The 17,586-nt window shown below is 44.9% G+C and overlaps 3 protein-coding genes across 7 annotated transcripts; 1 reads left to right on the plus strand and 2 right to left on the minus strand.

Annotated features, from left to right (window-relative positions):
• Nucleotides 1-216: 216 nt before the first annotated feature.
• LOC306942319 (structural maintenance of chromosomes protein 3-like) lies at nt 217-6,405 on the minus strand. Its single transcript, XM_079528157.1, has one exon. The coding sequence runs from the start codon at nt 5,294-5,296 to the stop codon at nt 1,658-1,660; it is 3,639 nt and encodes a 1,212-aa protein (XP_079384283.1). The 5' UTR covers nt 5,297-6,405; the 3' UTR covers nt 217-1,657.
• Nucleotides 6,406-6,810: 405 nt separating this feature from the next.
• On the plus strand, nt 6,811-11,699 carry LOC306942109 (uncharacterized protein). 5 transcript variants are annotated; one of them, XM_079527821.1, is made up of 7 exons: nt 6,811-7,083; nt 7,805-7,983; nt 8,281-8,440; nt 8,581-9,597; nt 9,661-10,173; nt 10,485-10,756; nt 11,504-11,699. In XM_079527821.1, the coding sequence occupies exons 3-7, from the start codon at nt 8,323-8,325 to the stop codon at nt 11,696-11,698; spliced, it is 2,115 nt and encodes a 704-aa protein (XP_079383947.1). In that variant the 5' UTR covers nt 6,811-7,083; nt 7,805-7,983; nt 8,281-8,322; the 3' UTR covers nt 11,699. The 5 variants fall into 5 exon arrangements, with proteins under 5 accessions (XP_079383947.1, XP_079383949.1, XP_079383945.1 ...); XM_079527823.1 differs by having other exon boundaries at nt 8,581-9,471; nt 9,724-10,173; XM_079527819.1 differs by having other exon boundaries at nt 8,581-10,173.
• Nucleotides 11,700-12,766: 1,067 nt separating this feature from the next.
• Nucleotides 12,767-13,846, minus strand: LOC306942739 (small ribosomal subunit protein mS33-like). Its single transcript, XM_079528781.1, has one exon. The coding sequence runs from the start codon at nt 13,094-13,096 to the stop codon at nt 12,773-12,775; it is 324 nt and encodes a 107-aa protein (XP_079384907.1). The 5' UTR covers nt 13,097-13,846; the 3' UTR covers nt 12,767-12,772.
• Nucleotides 13,847-17,586: the final 3,740 nt, after the last annotated feature.

The following is a 17,586-nucleotide window of genomic DNA, read 5'->3' on the forward strand; positions in this document are numbered from 1 at the left end:
CTTGGGCTTGAAACGGTTGGTTACCACTGCTATAAAGGAACGTACGACGACAACAAGGTGAGCTCAACCCAAATACCTCTGTTAAGTTTCCCTAAAGGGTGCAACAAATGAATTGCAAGACAATAAAATGTGTTGACAAACTGTCAACTAAGTACCCTTGGAATCACCCTTTTAAATGTACTTTAGAAATGAAATAAGCCTATAAGCCTGACAATATTAAACCTCAAGTATTTTAATATACCAGTAAATCAAATGAACTAGCAGTAACTATTATTTTAACTCACCACTATTAAACCACTTTTTACTCTACCTAAATAAATGAAAATGACAATACCCAATATTTTAAAGTATTTACTAAATGCAGGAAATACTTTCAATTAACTTATATTGAGGATGGATTTAGAATTACACAATCACCAATATACCTTGTACAATAGTGGGCCCACTTAAGAAATAAACAAATAAAAAGCCGGCATATCAAAACAAAAACAAAACCCCGTTGCAGGCCTGTTAGTGATGTTGTGCACTGGAGTGGAAACACCTCTTCACTGTTCACTCACGTGAGCCTCGTTTCCCAGGTTCGTTATATGTCTATGGTTCACCCCACGCAATGTGGAGAGCTAAAGTTGACAGGACGTTCTTTACACCGCTCCAGAAGACAGACGACTGGTCTTACCCACGTCCTACGATGCCAGAGGTGCACCCAGCTTTCCTGGTCGCAGGGTGCGCTATCTGGTTCTTAGTAGCAGTCTTTGTACTCTCCCAACGAACGTTGTGTCCAAAAGTCTTTCTGTTCCGGACGTTCACGGTGTAGAACACTAGTGTCTCCTCCCGCTAACCATTAGCCTCGCTAGCTTGAGACTATAATAACAGTAAGCGGCAACTGCCGCCGTAGGCTTACTTACTGCAGTAATAATAATCACAGAACTTGTCTGGGATTCAGTCTTGCAAATACTGTTCACACTCAGATGAGCTTCAAAATCAACTCTTAAACACTTATAAAATTACGGTAATGTTTTACCGTTTTCTAGTTTCATAACAAGCATAAAAAGAACATACAAAAAAGCAGAAAATCGTTGACAGTAAAAACACTAGAGGGAAGAAACATTTAAAACAAGGTGAGCTGAGCTGCTCATTAAAACTCACCCTCAACAAAAAAAAAAAACTGGAACAGATGACCGATTCTAAGTCCTAAATGGATTAAAGCTTTGCGTTGCAAGCGCAAAGTGAACAATCACTCAAGTGGCAAAAGAAAGACACATCCCCACTCCTGATTATAAACCCTCCCACCCAGCATTATTTTTGTGTGTCTTGGTCTTTGTAGTCATTATATCCCCAATTCAAAACCCTATTATAATAGTGGGATTACAGATTACAGCACATTTAAACTGGAACTGGAAACTGGAAAACAAAACAGAATGTTGATATCCCTCAACAGGACCTCTACAGATGAGGGAATGGTTTCAGTGTATGGAAATCAACATTTACATCAGTTCTATAGTAAGTTTACAATTCTATGGAACGACAGAGGGGGAGGAAGTAGGAACAACCCTATACTAACACTACACGCCTTTTTAAATTTGGTTTTTTAACAGTCCTGTCTCGATGATGAACGATTTAGAGTCTTTGTGGTGAGGATGGGAAAAGGTCAGAGGTCTTAACCATGGGTGGCATCATCCTCCACGAAATCTTTGGCCTGATCAGCTGAGATCACATCGATGTGACTCACCTTGTTTCTGAACTTGACTCCATAGAACTTGTCGGCTGATTCCAACAACTCAGGCCTAAAGGTGGTGGTGATAAACTGGGCGTTGCCTGCCAGTTCCACCATCATATCAGAGACGGCCTTCCTGTGCTGGGCGTCGAGGGCCTGGTCGATCTCGTCAAACAGGTAGAAGGGGGCGGGGTCACACTTCTGAATGGCGAAGATGAGAGTCAAGGCCACCAGAGACTTCTGACCGCCAGACAGCTGCTGCATCTCCCTCATCTCACCCTGCTGGCCTGTGAACGACACCCTGATGCCGACTCCAGTGAACTGGTCCACAGAGGGAACACTGCTCTGGGAGCCCTCGGCAGCACTTTCACCATCCTCCTGGGACTGGCTTCCCTCTGCCTCCCCCTTCTTCATCACTAGTGTGGCTTTGCCCCCAGGAACCAGCTTCAGGAATACCTCGCTGAAGTTCTTAGACACCTGTTTGAAGGTGAGCTGGATGGCCTCGTACTTGCGCTGCTCCAGGACGTTCATCAGCTCCATGATGGAGGTGTGGCCGCGGTCCAGCTCCGCCTGACGCCTGATCAGCTTCTCCTTCTGCTCCGAGAAGTCCACGAACTGGTCCAGGGCCTTCTTGTTCACGTGGCTGTACTTCTTCAGCTCCGTGTTGCACTGCTCCAACTTCTGGAACAGCTGTTTAAGTGTCATTTTCTGGTACTTTTCGAAGGCTTCTTGCGGCAGCGAGCCGAGCTCTCGGATCTTCTTCATGCACTCGTCCTTCTTCTTGAGCAGCATGCCCTGGCGGTTGGTCATCTTCTCCAGCTCCTTGGTGTCCTGGTTGATGACATCGTTGTGTTCCTTCTCCACGTGCTTCCAGCGGTCCATGCTCTTCACCAGCTCCTTGATCTCGCTCTCCGCCTTGTCCACCAGAATGTCCAGTTCTTCGGAGCGCGCCAACGTGTCTTTGACACGTTTGTTGATGCCGTCCAGCTCCGAGGTGGTGGCGGTGAGCACCGTGCCTCCCTCCGTCTCTCGCAGCTCATTCAACTCCTGTTCCACTTGGTCAAGGCGTTTCCGCAGGTTCTCATTGAGGTATGTTTCCACCCTGGTCATGATGCCTTCCAGCTTAATCCTCTCATTCAGAAGCTGCCTGTTGTCCTGCTGGAGCTGGCGGATCTCGTCGTTGAGCTCGTCGACGTGCTTCTGGTCGTCCAGACTGAGCTGAGACAGCAGCTCTGTGCCCAGCTCGGCCTTCAGGGACTCCCTGGTGGACTCCATGGCGTGCAGGCTGGCCTCCAGACTCTGCAGGCTGCGTTGCTTGGGCATGTAGGTCTTCTCAGACTGCTGCGTCTTCTCCTTGAGCATCTTCATCTCTGACAGGATGGCGTCTCTGGAGGCTTTGAACTTCCTCTGCTGCGTCTCCATCTGCTGCAGCTGGTTCATCTGCTGGTCAATCTCGTTGTTGATGCGTTCGATGTTTCTGCGAAGGTTCTCGTTCAGCTTGGCCTCCAGCTGGCCCAGCTCCTCCTGGGCCTTCCTCATGTCCTTCTGGAGCTCCAGGCGGGATTTCCTGGTGTCGTAGTAGCCTCCTGTCAGAGCTCCACGGCAGCTCACCTGGTCGCCCTCCAGAGTGATGCAGTCCATAGCGAAGGCTCTGGCGAGCTGCGTGGAAACCTCCATGCTGCGGCAGATCAGGGTCTTCCCAAACACATGCTTGAAGGCCTTCTCAAACTGTTGACTGTAGCGCAGCTTGCTGATCATAGGAAGGGCATCGTTGGTCTCCGGGTAGGCCGTGTCCCGGACGTCCAGCTTGCTGAGGGGCAGGAAGGTGACCTCTCCAGGCAGCTTCATCTGGTTGAACTCACTGAGGATCTTGGTGCTCACCTCGTCTGTCTCTACGATGTGGTAGAACAGCCTAGTACCAGCAGTCACCTCCACACAGGTGTAAAAAGCAGGCTCGCACTCAAAGTTGTTCATGACGATGCCGTGGTATCCATTGACAATATGCTGGTTGATTGTGTTCCGGCGGAAATACTCCAGGACCTTGTTGATGCTGTCGATACCATTCAGAATACCCTTGCCAGTGGCAGCTCTGAGGAGCTGCTGTTTCTTCTCCAGGTCATCCCGTTTGGCCGTCAGGGCCTGCTGCTCCGCGTTCTCCTCACGCCACAGGTGGTTTCTTTCACTTTGCAACTCGTCTTTTTTGTTCTTCACTTCATAGTATTTCTTGTCGAGCTCCTCAACGCGAGTCTTGACTTCATTGAGATCTTGATCGAGTCTATTGTACTGCTCCACCATCTTCTCCTTGTTGGTCTCTGTGTCTTCCAGATCTTTGTGGATGGTCTCGATCTGTCTCTTCTTGTCGTGGATGGCGTGATCCAGGGACTTAAGCTCCTTCTTGATCCATTGGTCTCTCAGCTCCTTGGAGGTGAACTGGCTGCCTCGACCCTGCTTGGCATACAGGTCTGTTCTCTCCTGCGTGGCCTGGGCCAGTCTTGCGATGCTCCGCTCCTCTCTGTCCTTCACCATGCTGAACCTGGGCTCCGTCTCCTGCAGCTCCGTCTGCTTCTCCTCGATCTTCTCCAGCAGCTTCGAACGCTCCTTCAACAGGCGTTTCCTCTGCTCACTGTTGCCCGCCAGCTCGTCCTGCAGGTCTTTGGCCTTCAGCTCCAGCTTGGTCCTCTGCTTGATCTGCTCCTGGCGCTCGGCCCCCAGCTGCTCCCGCTCCTCCTTCATGGCAGAGATCTTCGCCTTCATCTCGCGCACCACGCGCTCCGTCTCCTCCACTTTGTCCCTGGCGTCCTGCTGAGCGTCACGCAGCTGTCTGGATTTGTCTCCGCAGCTCTCTCTCTTTGAAGTCAACTGGTCCAGTTTGGCGCGGGCCTCGTTGAGCTCCATCTGGTAGATGGTGTACTCCAGGGCTCTCCTCATCTTGTCCCACTTCTGGTACTGAGCCAGCTCCTCCTTCTCGTCCGCCAGGGTGGTGAGGCGCTCCTCGATGTACTTGAGCAGCTCGTCGATTTTCTCTCGTTTACCCTCCGTCTCCTTCATGAGGGAAATGCTTTCCTCTTTGCGCTCGTCGTACACGCGGGTCCCCGCCACTTCTCTCAACAGTTTCAGACGCTGAGAATCAGGAGCCGTTGCCATTTGGTTGATCTTTCCCTGTTTGACAATGTAGTACGGGTTACTACGAGAGAAGCCAGCACTTTCCAACAGGTTCATGACATCGTTCTTAGTCACTACTTTTTTGTCCAAGAAATACTGGTCCTTCTTGGCACCAATGACACGGCGGAGGGCCACCTCCTCTTTGTCGATCGGCAGCCTGTTGTCACAATTGTCAAACATAATCTCCACAAAAGCGGAAATGACACGGGGCCCAGTTCCCTCATGGAGCAAGGCCAGTCGCTGCTCCGGACGAAGGTGACTGAACTCGTCACTGAGCACAAACTGAATGGCATAGAAAAAGTTGCTTTTTCCTGACCCATTTCGTCCAACAATGACATTGTGCTTTGGGCTAAACGGGTCTACAACAGTTTGGTCCCTGTAACTTCGGAACCCCTGGATGATGACCTGTTTGATGTACATAATGCTGCTTAAATTGGGGACTTGTTTCCTTGTGCCGACGGTAAACTATTGTAAATAATTGTGTATTTATTCACCATAAAAATAAATACATAAAACTGACCAGACACTTCAAATGTTTAGATTAAAAAATCAAAATCAAAACCCAAACCCACTTGTAAGTCAGAAAAACACCAACTATACTCCTGTCCCTATAAAGGAACTAAAAAGACGACAAGGTGAGCTCAACCCAAATACCTCTGTTAAGTTTCCCTAAAGGAGCTCCGAGTGCATGAAGCAACAAATGAATTGTAAGACAATAAAATGTGTGAGAAACTGTCAACCAGGTACCCTTGGAATCACCCTTTTAAATGTACTTTAGAAATTAAATAGGCTATAAGCTGACAATATTAAACCTCAAGTATTTTAATATACCAGTAAATCAAATGAACTAGCAGTAACTATTATTTTAACTCACCACTATATTTATGGATTAAACCACAACGTTTTACTCTACCTAAATAAATGAAATGACAATATCCAATATTTTAAAGTACTTACTAAATACAGGAAATACTTTCAATTCCCTTATATTGAGGATGGACTTAGAATTACACAACCACCAATATACCTTGTACAATAGTGGGCCCACTTAAGAAATAAACAAATAAAAAGCCGGCATAATATTATCAAAACAAACCCCCGTTGCAGGCCTGTTGTTGTGCACTGGAGTGGAAACACCTCTTCACTGTTCACTCGCGTGAGCCTCGATCGTTTCCCAGGTTAGTTATATGTCTATGGTTCACCCCACGCAATGTGGAGAGCTAAAGTTGACAGACGTTCTTTACACCGTTCCAGAAGACAGACGACTGGTTTTACCCACGTCCTACGATGCCAGAGGTGCACCCAGCTTTCCTGGTCGCAGGGTGCGCTATCTGGTTCTTAGTAGCAGTCTTTGTACTCTCCCAACGAACGTTGTGTCCAAAAGTCTTTCTGTTCCCGACGTTCACGGTGTAGAACACTAGTGTCTTCTCCCGCTAACCATTAGCCTCGCTAGCTTGAGGCTATAATAACAGTAGGCGGCAACTGCCGGTCTTCCGCCGTAGGCTTACTTACTGCAGTAATAATAATCACAGCACTTCTGGAATTCAGTCTTGCAAATACTGTTCACACTCAATCAGATGAGCAACTCTTAAACACTTATAAAGTGACGGTAATGTTTTACTAACACATCGGCGCCATATCATCACACACCAACCTGCCTTCTGCAAACTCAGTCACAAAGCACACACACATTTCTTCCCTTCTCCCGCGCCAAAACCAATCACAAGCCCAGAAAAGTGATGGACCCTCCTATCGACCAATCAGAGCTAGTAAAAAAGAAAAACATAGGAACATCATGTTAGGCTGATCTCTTAAGGTGGACTGATCTCTTAAGGTAGAATAGCTTCTAGCTGTTAAGGACCTGTTATCAACTTGACTGCATATTGTTATTGTTTGACTCAATGCATATTGCTATTGCTTGACACAATGTTGACTCAAGACACATCATAACGCTGGGGAATTTACACAGGGGTTACACGTGCTTATGACGTGTGAAGCTTCAAGTCTGAAAAGTGAAGCCATTGAAGAAGCGTCTTAGCAGGAGATGATTCCACTTGTTTACAAGTGAAGATTGATTGTGTGAACTTGGCACGAGTCTTTAACGGGCCATTTTGTTTTCATCCTCTGTCCACAGTGGTCGTCAGGTCCCTCCTCTCGTCCTCTCTCCCCTTCTTCCCCTTTCTTTACCCCTCACCACACAGAAACAGGTAACAACGTACTGCTAACGATGTGTGTGTGTGAGTGTGTGTGTGTGTGTGTGTGTGTGTGTGTGCGTGCGTGTGGGAAGCATGCTAACGTAATGTGTCCCCACAGGGTGCATGTGTTTGGTCCGAAGTACTGTACTATAACAGTCCGACACGACACCCTACCCCAAACCCTACCTAACCTAACGCTAACCGCACGCGGAAGCCATGCATGTCTTGACCTGCTACGCATGTCAGGAGCCACGGCGTGAGTTTTAACCGGCCACGCATGTGTCTTAACCGGCCATGCATGTGTCTTAACCGGCCACGCATGTGTCTTAACCGGCCATGCATGTGTCTTAACCGGCCACGCATGTGTCTTAACGGGCCACGCATGTGTCTTAACCGGCCACGCATGTGTCTTAACGGGCCACACGTGTCTTAACCGGCCACGCATGTGTCTTAACCGGCCACGCATGTGTCTTATCCGGCCACGCATGTCGGGAGCCACGGGTGAGTTTTAACCGGCCACGCATGTGTCTTAACCGGCCACACATGTGTCTTAACCGGCCACGCATGTGTCTTAACCGGCCACACATGTGTGTTAACCGGCCACGCATGTGTCTTAACCGGCCACGCGTGTGTCTTAACCGGCCACGCATGTTGGGAGCCACGGTGATGTCGGACTGTGGCATGTCGAACTGTTAGTATACGTCTGACCAATGTATGCGGCCTGTCCCCACAGGAGTGGATCTAAACCAGCCGGCCCAGTTCCTCCCCAGCCTGGACTCCTCCGCTGCTAAACACAGACTGTCTGTCAAACCCAAGACCCAGAGAGCCAGCACCAAGAACCACAGAACCAGCACCAAGAACCATGGCACCAGGACAGAGAAGCACAAAACAACACATGTAGGGGAGAACGGGGTAAGATGAGCCAGTGGCTAAGTTGAGCCACGTCCCATGTATCTAGTGAAGTGTCATGTGGTATAATATAGTGCCCACTTTTTTTTGTCACTGTACGCCTATATGTACAGTATGCCAATACAGGTTTATGCATGCCTGGTCAGGGAGCAATTAGGGGTTAGGGCGCTATTTTGCTTGTAGTTACATTTTCAGTGCGCCAGTATTTTTTCAAAATAAAGGCGCTAGAGTGCCCAGCAGATGAGGCAAGCATTGACAATACTCAATTAGTGCACTATTCTGGTCTGTGGTTTCTTCCAGGCGACCAGCCGACCTCCGTCAGATTTCCTGAGTGATGCGGAGATGGGCGTGTCTGAGAGAGAGAGGGGGGAGGAGGCGGGGGTGAAAGAGAGAGAGAAGCAGAGAGACAGAGACACAACATGTCCAGTTCACAACAAACACCCTGTTATCCATGACACAGGTGAGACACACCCTAAACACATAGTGCGTGCGTGCGTGCGTGCGTGCATGCGTCACATACACATTATGTTCAATGCAGACGCCATACTTTTAAATAGGGGATTTTCTTTTAGGAGATACTTTCTTTTTTCTTGTCTGCAGTGGAGACCGAGTTGAAGCCGTGGTCTTTGTCTCTCTCTGCCGGCGAAAGAGAGTTAGTGCCACCCTCCGCTCTCCCGCCACCAAACACCTCTGCCAACTCCCCCCTTCCCTCCAACGCTGCACCCCTCCTTCTGTCGGGCACTTGCCCCTCCACCAGCACCACCACTCACACCTCAGCCGTCCTTTCGACTGTTGAGTCTACGGCTGGATCCACTGCTGGTTCTACCGTGGGACCTACTGTTGACTCTACTGCGACGTCTACTGTTGGAGCTACTGTTGGTGCCGCGGGTGCTACTCTTGGTTCTACAGTTAGACCTACTGTTGATTCTGCAGTTGAAGATGCTGTCGTTTCTATTCTTGATTCTACCGTTGCTTGTACTGTCCAGGACTCAGATCAGCCAGATGTCAATGGAGGTACAATGAAGGTACAACCTTCTAAACTGCTGGAGAGTGAAACTACTGTTCACGACACGACTCGCCCTTCTACATCAAGTCCCGCACAGAGCACTGCAAAGTCCTCTGCGTCTAGCTCTGCACAGAGAACTGCAAAGCCTTCTACAACTAAGACGGCGCAGAATACCTCTAAATCCTCTAAGTCCTCTAAATCTAATACGACACAGCGTGGCACGAAGCTTCCCGGTAATGCAGTTCACCCGCCTATGAAAGCTGCTCCTCGGACTCCTGTACAGTCGACTACAAAGTGTCCTCCTGCTCCTGATGGTCCCGTCAAACCACCTGCATCTTCTGATAGACGTCTAGAACTTTCAAAATGTCCTCCTGCCAATGAAGGTGCTTCCAAACCGCCCGTGACTTCTGGTAGACGTCCAGAAGGTGCAAAGTGTCCTCCTACTGCAGAGGGTCCTTTCAAACCTTCTGACAGAGGACTAGAAGGTTCCACATGTCCTGCTGAAGTTACATTCAAACCACCTGCATCGTCTGACAGAGCACTAGAAGGTTCCACATGTCCTGCTGAAGTTACATTCAAACCACCCGCATCGTCTGACAGAGGACTAGAAGGTTCCACATGTCCTGCTGAAGTTACATTCAAACCACCTGCATCGTCTGACAGAAGACTAGAAGGTTCCACATGTCCTGCTGAAGTTACATTCAAACCACCCGCATCGTCTGACAGAGCACTAGAAGGTTCAAAGGGTCTCAGGCGACCTACAATGGACGTAACAACAGACGGACAGAAAGTGGCAGACGGGAAAGAAGGAGGAAATAAAGGAGAAGACAGAGGAGGAGGAGGAGGAGGAGAGAGGGATGGAGGGACGGACAGAAGAGGAGAGAGAGAAGAGGAGACGCAGAGGAGGGGCGCTTTCGGTGTGAAGCTCCGGCCCACCGCCCAGTCGCTCAAACACCGCGCCGAAACCACCCAATCAGATCACAGCGTGAAGCGGCACAGCGCCGAGGTCATCATGGCCTCCACGGAAGAGGCTCGGCCAATCGGCGCAGATGATGACCTTGGGTCGAAGGGCCGAGCTGGGCTGTCGACCAATCGGTTTTTGAGGAAGGGCCCGGCATCGGTGAGCCGGCCCACGGATGATGTTGGTTGCACAGAAAAGGTCAAACAGAGGTCAACGGCGCCGCAAGGTCTGTAGTCTTCAAATACTTCTATTTAGCATGCTGAAATAGAAGCCAATAAGCCATTGCATTAATAAGTACAGTATCCTATTCCTCATACATCATCCATTCATTGTCAATGGGAATTTAATCTTTGTGTAGGACAAAAATAGCCGATTTGCTAATCTACATCTGAAGTAAATTCTCCATTGATTGACAATGGGAATTTACTGTTTGTGTTAGCACATAATAGCCGATTTGCTCATACACATATGACATAAATTCTCCATTCATTGTCAATGACATTTAATGTTTGTGTCATCCTGGGCCACACACTGCAGATAAACAGCCTCATCCTGGGCCACAGACTGCAGATAAACAGCCTCATCCTGGGCCACAGACTGCAGATAAACAGCCTCCAACTGGGCCACAGACTGCAGATAAACAGCCTCCAACTGGGCCACAGACGGCAGATAAACAGCCTCCAACTGGGCCACAGACTGCAGATAAACAGCCTCCAACTGGGCCACAGACTGCAGATAAACAGCCTCCAACTGGGCCACAGACTGCAGATAAACAGCCTCCAACTGGGCCACAGACTGCAGCGGAAAAAGTACTCAACCCCAATACTTCATGGATCACAAAGTACACATCAGTGTTGATTTTGTCGACTAAAACTAAGATGAAAAATGTTCGTCGACTACTTTTTTTCACTGACGAAAACTAAATGGAAACTAAATGAAAACTAAGTTATGATGACTAAAACTATAAGACTAAATATATTGGCAATTTCGGAAAATAAAAACTAGACTAAAATGTGGACTAAAATGGGCTAGTGGACAAGTGATCCAGTATAAGTCATTTTACACTCGGTTGCATGCTGGAAATAGCTGATCTACAAGCTCACAACACGTCGCAGTGTTGTTTAATTCCAAAGAGTTTGACTAAACTAAAATTGAAATTTGCTGCTAAAAACAACACTGGTACACATCCATCCTGATCAAATATTTATATCACTACAAGAGAAAGTTGGTCTAATCTGTCAGATAATACTTGAGTTAAAGTGCTGGAGCAAAAACATAAAAATAAAAAAGAAGGAATTAAGTATTTGAAATCCACAAATTGCTATTAGTATATTTTCTTTATAATATCAGCGCATTGAGATTTTCAAAAACACTATCAATACTAGTGAAACATTTCTAAAATATCTATAGTAGGCTATTGATAGAAGATATACCAGCTCACAACGTGTCGCGAAGCAACAGTGAGCTTGTGAGCTAGTGAGCTTGTAGATCTGCTATTTTCATTATTAGGGCTTAAGTGGTTCATTCATAATGTACGGTACTTCTTCCCTTTGTAGAGAAAGAACGCTGCCTCCTCTTCATCATCGCTGCTCCCCTTCCCCGTCCCCCAGTCTTCATCAACACCGCCATCATCATCATCATCATCACACTCTGTGCTGACGCTGGTGACTCCGCCCACTACTGGTCAGCCATCTTGGATGGAAATGGCGAAGAGGAAGTCCAGAGCATGGAGTGACAAACCTGTAGACTGACAGACTACTAGAGTGTGTGCGTGCGTGCGTGCGTATGTGTGCTGTATGCATTAGTTGTTCATGCATTTTGGTGTCTACGTGCATAAATATATATATAGAGTGTTTGAATGAGAGACATAATGATATGAATCATATTTGTATTCTCTTGAGGTCAAGTTAGAGAGACTCAAACGGAATGATTGAAGATTAGACTACAGTACAGTGCCATTCATCACTTGTTGTCCTTCCTTGCTTTGTCACATTAAGTGACTTTCTGAAAATGAAAATGACTCCCCACCGACTTAAAGTGTACTGTTTATAATCAAAAGTTTTAGCCATCTTTTTTTTATTTTTATGGAATGCTCCTCACTCCCTAAATCTGAACATAAGTACGTACTGGTCGATTATTTCTCCAATTATCTAATAGTCGATTATAATACCAAATGGTATTGTAGGTATTCTAGTTGATTAGTCACCTTTACAACGAGGTATAACTTAAAGGGACATTTCACCGCTGTAAGAAACTGCAGTCACTCAATGTTAATAGTATTTGTAGTAGATAACAGTGGCACAATTTGAAATTTGCACCCTATATGGCCAGAAGAATAATGATGTCTGTGTGTTTGACTAGGGTTTGACTGGATTGCTGAATTCCTACAATGACTTTGATTTTTGATTTTGGGGCATAAATAATATATTAGAAGCTTTTTAATCAAGAATTGATCAATGTCATCGACTCACTATGGTCCATATACTGTACACTGTACATTTGTTTTATTTTTTTAAACTAATCATCTATGATTTAAGTTAGTTTTACTTGAATTATTTTGTAAATTCTATTTGATTTATTTTTTTGAAGTTACAAACAGTAAGTCATTTTCTTTCATGTTATATGAAAGCAGGGAATCATATAGCTTCAAATTGACGTATTGGTTGTTCAGTTTGACCCACCAGTTTTGGAGATATGGCTTATACAGTGATTGATATCTTGCAGAGATGCATTGCGGTATTGCAGATAACTACATTTTAGTCAATTCTAGTCATTAATAATTCATAATAACAGACGTTCTGCAGGCCTGAAGCTCCATGGCAGAATCAGATTCTCTTCTTAGTAGCTCGCTTTCCTTCGCCCTTCTTCGGCTTCCCTTTGCCTCTCAGTTTTTTCAGGCGACGCATCTCCTCCTTGAAGTCCTCGTGTTCGTCTCTGAACAGGCCCATGAACCTCAGCTTCTGGGTCATGGCATAGTAGATCTTGTGCTGGGGGTACCAGTCGTACACCTCCTTCCTTTGGGCCATGGGGGGCTCCTTGAACAGCTGCACCACCTTCATGGACCTGGTGTCGGTCGGACGCACCACATCCCCGAAAATGCGGCCACTGAGACGGGCCATGCGGACAGCGTAACTGGAAAGACCGGACATCTCCCTATGCGCCAGAGGAGACCCCCTTTACTGTTGCCGGTTATGATGGAAATATTACTATTGTGTTCCGAAAAATATTGCTCCGGGAAGATAAAACCTTCTTCTTTAACATAAGCTTTGTTTCAGTCTATGTTCTAATGTAATAGCCATCAATTCAACGGTTTAAACTGATATCGTATCGAGGAGATTGGAGTAATAAATTCCTATTTGGGATTCTACCCATAAATGCAGACAATTGCCCCGAATTCTCACCCACCAATGTGATATCTTACACTTTACATCACATCGCTATCTCTCTAACATAATGAAACTGCTCTATACAGTACGTATTTGTTTATATTGTGCTGCAGTTGCCGTGGTGATTTAACTCATGGTATCCCTTGTATGCACATCATTATATGGAGATTTCTGTAATTATATGGAGGTTTCTGTATGTGTCTGTGTCGTCGTTATGCCCATAGAGTACGCAGATGCAATCAGATATATAGAATGGGGCTGGAGTTGTTGTGGCCCATTTATGCCCATGGAGATCTCTGATGTCATCAAATATGATGTCAGTACTGACGTTGGTCAGACGGTTCACACAGAGATGTTCAGGGATTGATCAGGGATCTCCATATATGAGAATGTTTGCTGTTGTTGTTTGTGATGAAAAGCCGTTTCATTCTAAGCCTTGAGGATGCAGTGACAGTAGGGCATTCACTTCTAGTCATTTTTACTAGTTGACTAGTTGCCTAGTTTACTAGTCGACTAGTTGTTTAACTACCTATTATGTAAAAAATAAAATAAATAAATTTTGTTTGTTTTTTAAAATAAATATTTGTACATTGAAAAACTGTGTACATGGTGACTAACTATAATCTACCCTACCTGATCTTGAGGCCTACAAAATCGGGGGGAAAAAAAATAGTTATTTTATTTTTTTCTTATCAACTAGTCAACTAGTACCAACAAGGTCGACTAGTGGATTTACTAGTCGACTAGTAAACTAGTCGACTAGTTGCTTAATGCCCTAAGTGACACACACGTTAAGAGAGGCTCTTTGTTTGGCACTTTATTAATCCCCCGGGCGCTGCTCCTAGTGACTCTTCTCCTGCTCCTAGTGACTCTTCTCCTGCTCCTAGTGACTCTTCTCCCCTGTGTTGACCACATGACTGCCACTGCTGTTTCGTTATGATTTGGGGTTTTGTTCAAATTCAGTATTTGGAGGCTTTAGTAAGACGACAGCCTTCACGTGGCCTTCTCAGTGAGTAGCAAGAGATGGTGCGAGACCAACTTGCGAAACTAATGTCGCCAACCAAACGCAGAGCCGGCATGCTTAAGAACGGCGGACGGGCAGCCATTCCGACCGTCGAAAACCGAGGCCTGTCAGTGCTTCAACTCAATGTCGAGGGTGGCTTTAGTGTAACTTGTTATTTTGATTGTAACTTTATTTGTACCCCAAGAACTATTCAATTTCTAAACTAAACTCACAGTGGTGAGTTGTTAGATGTTAGCTTGTCCTTCCTTTTTATGACTTTTAAATTATTAGATACATTAAGGTGTTGTTTTTATTATTGACTAATTGTTGAATAAAACATTGTAATCTTGGGGGAAACCCTTGTCACGGTCCATTTATTGTCACATTCGTATCATGCATCTGTTGAGTTTTAGGTTGATGTGAATATTTAAATGGTCTGAGTGAATTACACTCCTAGTCCTAAAATGAAACCCGGCGGGCCACGGCCCAGCCACATTCTGGCCTAGAATCTAGACTCTAAACTACAGCATGGGTTTTCAACTGGTGGTATTGCAAGTGGTCCCTGAAAGATTTTGTTTCCCCCCCCCAAATTATCATCATAACACAAAGTGTTTCATACACAACCAACCAAATGTAGTCTAGTTATCAACAACAGCTTAAACAAAAAGCCAGATGTAGTAGGCCTATTTGACAGTGCAGTGCAGAAACATAATTGCCTTGAATAACGAGCTGAATACAGACACACACACACACCCTGCCTTCTTAGAGTTTGGAGTCTCATTTCTCTCCAAAAGCCCTTGAATATGATGAAATGTGATTAAAGATTACTGTGATTATGATAATCTATTTTTCATTTCCCATATCTTTAATTTGCGGGACATTGTTATTTTTGTTTCACTCTGAGGTTTCAGGGGATAGAGGCAGTCAGACCATTAGAGAGGTGGTGATAGGGACAAAGCATTAGTGCAGATTTACTCTTTCTTGGGAATACACTTGGATGCATATTTCTTGCCTGTCCCCTGCTACTGAGCAAGTACTGAGCAAGGGGACAGACAGGGGGACACTCAAACAGTGACAAGAAGGCATGTTTTAAAAACGAACTATGTATGTGTGTGTATATATATATATATATATATATATATATATATATATATATATATATATATATATATATATATATATATATAGTGTTAGTTTCAGGCCAGGATACTGAAGAGTCATAATAACTTCAAATAAAGAAATGAAGGCCTCAAAAATCAAACAACTTTAAATAAACAGAACGACCAGGTATGACCTCCCTAGTGTCACTCCAGTTCAAAACCTCTGTGTCTAACTGTGCTCTCCTACTTATATGCACTGCAACCCCTCCCTTCCAATTTAAATTAACCAATCACAGCGTTCCATCAATCCTCCCAAGATGTTCCCTATGTTGCAATCAATTTGGTCTATAACAGCAGTTTCTTTTTTTCTTTTGACTTAAGGAAAAGTATCAATACTGAAGTAAAATATACAAGTAAAATGCCTTCATTAAAAAAAAAAAGTAATACATAAAAATAATTTTTATTTATTTCCACCACTGGTAAATAGGCATAAAGACTGATGATCTGCACTTGGATGAGTTATAAGACTATGCAATGCTGCCACCGTGTGGCCCACATTAGATATAGCAAGTGAGACTGTGACAGCTCCTTTACAATCTGCTTCACATTTTGAAGTAAACAAAATAATATTCTTCGGTTGCAGATAAGAACATTTACACACGTACTGTACTTAAGTACATTTTCGAGGTATTTTAATGTACTGGGGTCAGAATTTTTACACAATGTTTACATTGTCTAGTTACTAGTATGTCCCGATCACGTTTTTTGCTCCCGATCCGATTCCGATCATTTGATTTTGAGACATACCGATAACGATCTTTCTCGATCCGATCTTTATATTTTTATATAACACTTATGCCATATCACAATAGCAAATCCTAATGTATGTCACTCTTGTGGTGATACCGGAAGGTCGCCAGTTCGAATCAGCTGTCCGACACGTTAAAATTACCACCGCTGAAGTGCCCTTGAACAAGGCATTGAACCACTACGATGAAATGTGTTCTATGAGCAGGGCCTGGCTGGAAACAAGTTCTTGAGCTTAGCCCAGATACCCTGGGTAAATATACTAATCATTTAATTTCATTTCTAGTGTAGTACTAGTCTGTTGTGTTGCTTTTCAATTATTGAAAGGCAAAATGTGACTATACTTTTATTTGAATTAAAGCATGGAATCGTAGCATAATAATGATGTATTGGTTAATTAGAGTGAATACAGTTCTACAGCTTATAGAACTGCAGCCAAGTTAAAACTCTTAAAGAGTTATCTCTCTCATTCAGAGAGAGTACTACAGTCTAGACACCCCATCCCAAAAATATGATCCTAATGGCCCAAATAATGGGGAAGGGTGTTTGACTTATAGCCTGCAACACGATCTGTGAATCTTAGGCTGATTAGAGACCCCCCGGGGTCAAAGCTTCAAATTCAGTTCATTTGAGCATCAAGCTTCAACTTTGGGCACTTTTACATGTAGACTGACCCAAAGTTGAAACACAAGATTGGAGCACAGATCTGTCAGGAAAAAAATGATCCTAATGGCCCAAAGAATGGGGGAGGGTGTTGGACTTATAGCCTGACAGATCTGCGCTCCAATCTTTCAATATATTGTTCCCACATCTCAATAGAGCACTGTGTCCCTTTTGAATAATTTGGGGGGGGGAAACAAAATCTTTCAGGGACCACTTGCAATACCACCAGTTGAAAACCCATGCTGTAGTTTAGAGTCTAGATTCTAGGCCAGAATGTGGCTGGGCCGTGGCCCGCCGGGTTTCATTTTAGGACTAGGAGTGTAATTCACTCAGACCATTTAAATATTCACATCAACCTAAAACTCAACAGATGCATGATACGAATGTGACAATAAATGGTCCGTGACAAGGGTTTCCCCCAAGATTACAATGTTTTATTCAACAATTAGTCAATAATAAAAACAACACCTTAATGTATCTAATAATTTAAAAGTCATAAAAAGGAAGGACAAGCTAACATCTAACAACTCACCACTGTGAGTTTAGTTTAGAAATTGAATAGTTCTTGGGGTACAAATAAAGTTACAATCAAAATAACAAGTTACACTAAAGCCACCCTCGACATTGAGTTGAAGCACTGACAGGCCTCGGTTTTCGACGGTCGGAATGGCTGCCCGTCC

Source organism: Electrona antarctica (genome assembly GCF_951216825.1).
Source record: "Electrona antarctica genome assembly, chromosome: 18".
Lineage (NCBI taxonomy): Eukaryota > Metazoa > Chordata > Actinopteri > Myctophiformes > Myctophidae > Electrona > Electrona antarctica.

Coding starts and splice junctions, on each gene's coding strand:
- LOC306942319 (XM_079528157.1), bottom strand. CDS start 5,296: ATGTACATCAAACAGGTCATCATCCAGGGGTTCCGAAGTTACAGGGAC.
- LOC306942109 (XM_079527819.1), top strand. CDS start 8,323: ATGGGCGTGTCTGAGAGAGAGAGGGGGGAGGAGGCGGGGGTGAAAGAG. Junction 8,441..8,580: donor CCCTGTTATCCATGACACAG/GTGAGACACACC, acceptor TCTTGTCTGCAG/TGGAGACCGAGTTGAAGCCG. Junction 10,174..10,484: donor GAGGTCAACGGCGCCGCAAG/GTCTGTAGTCTT, acceptor CACACACTGCAG/ATAAACAGCCTCATCCTGGG.
- LOC306942739 (XM_079528781.1), bottom strand. CDS start 13,096: ATGTCCGGTCTTTCCAGTTACGCTGTCCGCATGGCCCGTCTCAGTGGC.